The sequence below is a fragment of the Lycium ferocissimum genome, chromosome 8 (assembly GCF_029784015.1).
Source record: "Lycium ferocissimum isolate CSIRO_LF1 chromosome 8, AGI_CSIRO_Lferr_CH_V1, whole genome shotgun sequence".
Classification (NCBI taxonomy): Eukaryota; Viridiplantae; Streptophyta; class Magnoliopsida; order Solanales; family Solanaceae; genus Lycium; species Lycium ferocissimum.
Genome location: NC_081349.1, coordinates 50,239,084 through 50,241,514, shown reverse-complemented (window position 1 = coordinate 50,241,514; position 2,431 = coordinate 50,239,084). Strand labels below are relative to the sequence as shown.

At 38.7% G+C, this 2,431-nt stretch overlaps 1 protein-coding gene across 1 annotated transcript; it reads right to left on the bottom strand.

Annotated features, from left to right (window-relative positions):
• Positions 1-517: 517 nt before the first annotated feature.
• LOC132066454 (uncharacterized) lies at positions 518-2,201 on the bottom strand. Its single transcript, XM_059459763.1, has 3 exons — positions 1,981-2,201; positions 1,806-1,888; positions 518-1,473 (listed from the first exon to the last, which is right to left on the bottom strand). Exons 1-3 carry the CDS (start codon positions 2,199-2,201, stop codon positions 518-520), a joined length of 1,260 nt encoding a protein of 419 aa, XP_059315746.1.
• Between the last annotated feature and the right edge of the window lie 230 nt (positions 2,202-2,431).

The following is a 2,431-nucleotide window of genomic DNA, read 5'->3' as shown; positions in this document are numbered from 1 at the left end:
TCCTTTGGTTGAATTCCGCGGATATCACAAAATTTAATTGCATGTGAACATGGCATATGGTAGTTTCTCCATTTCCCACACGAACACTTTTCCTTCGGCAGAGACTTTATGGATATTTCCGCCCTTACCTTCGTGTGCAAATGTCAGAATCTCAAAGACCCCTTCAGTTGCATTGTATTGCTGCATGTCAGTATGCTTTAGGGACCTCTCCCAGTATTCATCAAACTTCTTTTCAACAGCGCGCGGCCAAAACTTTTTATTCGCAATCAACAAATCAGCAAGGGTGCTTCTCTCAACAAAGCGATCAACAAGATTTTTAAACGTATAACGGACCATGACAGTAATGGGCAGTCCACGAGCTTTCTTCAATAAACCGTTGTAAGACTCGGAGACATTCATTGTCATAGCCCCCCACCTATGACCGTTGTCCTTATGCAATGTCCATTTCTCCTCCGGAAGAGATTTTAACCACGAATACGCTGGAGGTGACATTGTTTTGATTTGTTCCATCCTCATTTTATATTTCTTCTTCGGTGCTCGTAGCCGCCAACCACATTAGGTTCTCAAGGTCACCGTTGAGGAACTTTTTATTGAAGTTGCTTTTCAAATGCCGAACGCAAAACCTATGGTGTGTGGATGGTGGTTGTAACCAATCATGTGTTTGGACACATTGCAAGATGCCCTGATGACGGTCAGAAATAAGTCCAATTCCTTGTCTCTCACGAACAGTATGTCTCCACAACAACACAAGGAACCACGTCCAAGACTCAAAGCTCTCACGTGCAACAATAGCATATGCAAGTGGAAAAATGTTATTGTTCGCATCAATTCCAACAGCAATTAGCAGTTTCATCTCATACTTACCGTACAGATGAGTACCGTCTATTGAGATGACAGGCCTGCAACTTTTGAATCCATCGATGCTTGGTTTATAAGCCCAGAAAAAAAACTTGAAGATGTGTTCACCTTGCATTGTAGTTGATTCGTGCTCCCACTCAACAACGGTCCCCGGATTGAAATATTTTAAGGCAGCCATGTATCGGGGCAATGTCTTAAAAGAGGTTTCAAAATCACCAAATACCATTTCAATAGCTTTCTTACACCCCTTTTGTGCTTTTCTATAACTAGGAGTAAACAAATGCAATCCTTTTATTTTTTCCTGCACTGACTTATATGGATCGACCATAATATATGGTATCAACGTAGTAGCAATTAGGTGACTGTTCAAATTGAAATGATCCTTTCTGTAATCATCCGTGAGACAACTGTGGTGGAGATCCGCTTTGCCTGCCTTCCACATACCACTTGAAATTTCTCTAAAACGGATCATCCACTCACATCCCAACATATGACGCTTGCAAATAACCCTCCAAAATTTACCTTTGGACTGATCACAAATGAACTCTTTCTTTTCTTTCAGACAATATTGTCTCACTGCGCCTTTCATTTCCTTCTTGTTGTGAAATAACATACCTAATTGCATAATACAAGGAAAATTATCAACCCCGTAAAAATGGGCCAACAAATAAAAAGAATATTCATCGCCACCATACTAACTTGATCTGATAAATTCAGGTTTTTTACAATCCTAAAGTGCATCGAATCGACCGTCATCTCTCTCATGAAAGCAAAATCATCCGGGCCTTCTTCTCGTGTTATCCAAATACGGAATCGCATTAGAATGGTAGCTAACGTTACCATCACTTCGAGCAAGAATGTCTTCATAAGAATGACCATCATCATCGATGAGTGATCATCGTCCGCATTTTTCGTGTGATCTAATTGGATATCACTATCTGACTCACCGGAGTGATCATTAGCTACATCATTATTGCTAACAATTTGTGTGAGTTGAGTTAATACGGGATTTTCTTCAAAATCGTTACACCTACAAACATAGAAAAATTCAAGGGGTTCAAATCTCGAAACAACTAGTTAGAAGTCTCTAGTTTAAGCGAAAAAAAACATCGTTATATTTACCTTTCTGTAAATGACTCTACTTGAGTAGGGCGATATCGAACTATACTCCCGCCACTTAATTCACTTGAATCTGGAGCACTACTCGGTCCAGGAATATCACAGCTCTGCATAGTCCAACAAAAGTTATGTGATTGGTTACCAACTCCTATCAAAAACGTTGGCAGTTTTGCATTAACTGATGCATGAAAATTGTTATATGCACGTAAACGTTCGCCTGCCATGCAGTCGTTAAATCTGCCATGTAGTCGTAACATCAAGAATGCAATTGTTTTTCTTGTAAAACATTATCAAGCATTCAAATCTAACCTTTATTTATTGTAAAACGTTGGCAAGTATTCAAATCTAACCTTTATTCAACACACAATATATATTCTTCAAAGATTACATAACTATTGAGATTTGAGATAAATTCAATAATTCATAAAAATTTAATTTTTACAAAAAGTTGTCC

Coding starts and splice junctions, on each gene's coding strand:
- LOC132066454 (XM_059459763.1), bottom strand. CDS start 2,201: ATGGCAGGCGAACGTTTACGTGCATATAACAATTTTCATGCATCAGTT. Junction 1,889..1,980: donor GTAGAGTCATTTACAGAAAG/GTAAATATAACG, acceptor CTATGTTTGTAG/GTGTAACGATTTTGAAGAAA. Junction 1,474..1,805: donor TGTAGCTAATGATCACTCCG/GTGAGTCAGATA, acceptor TTATGCAATTAG/GTATGTTATTTCACAACAAG.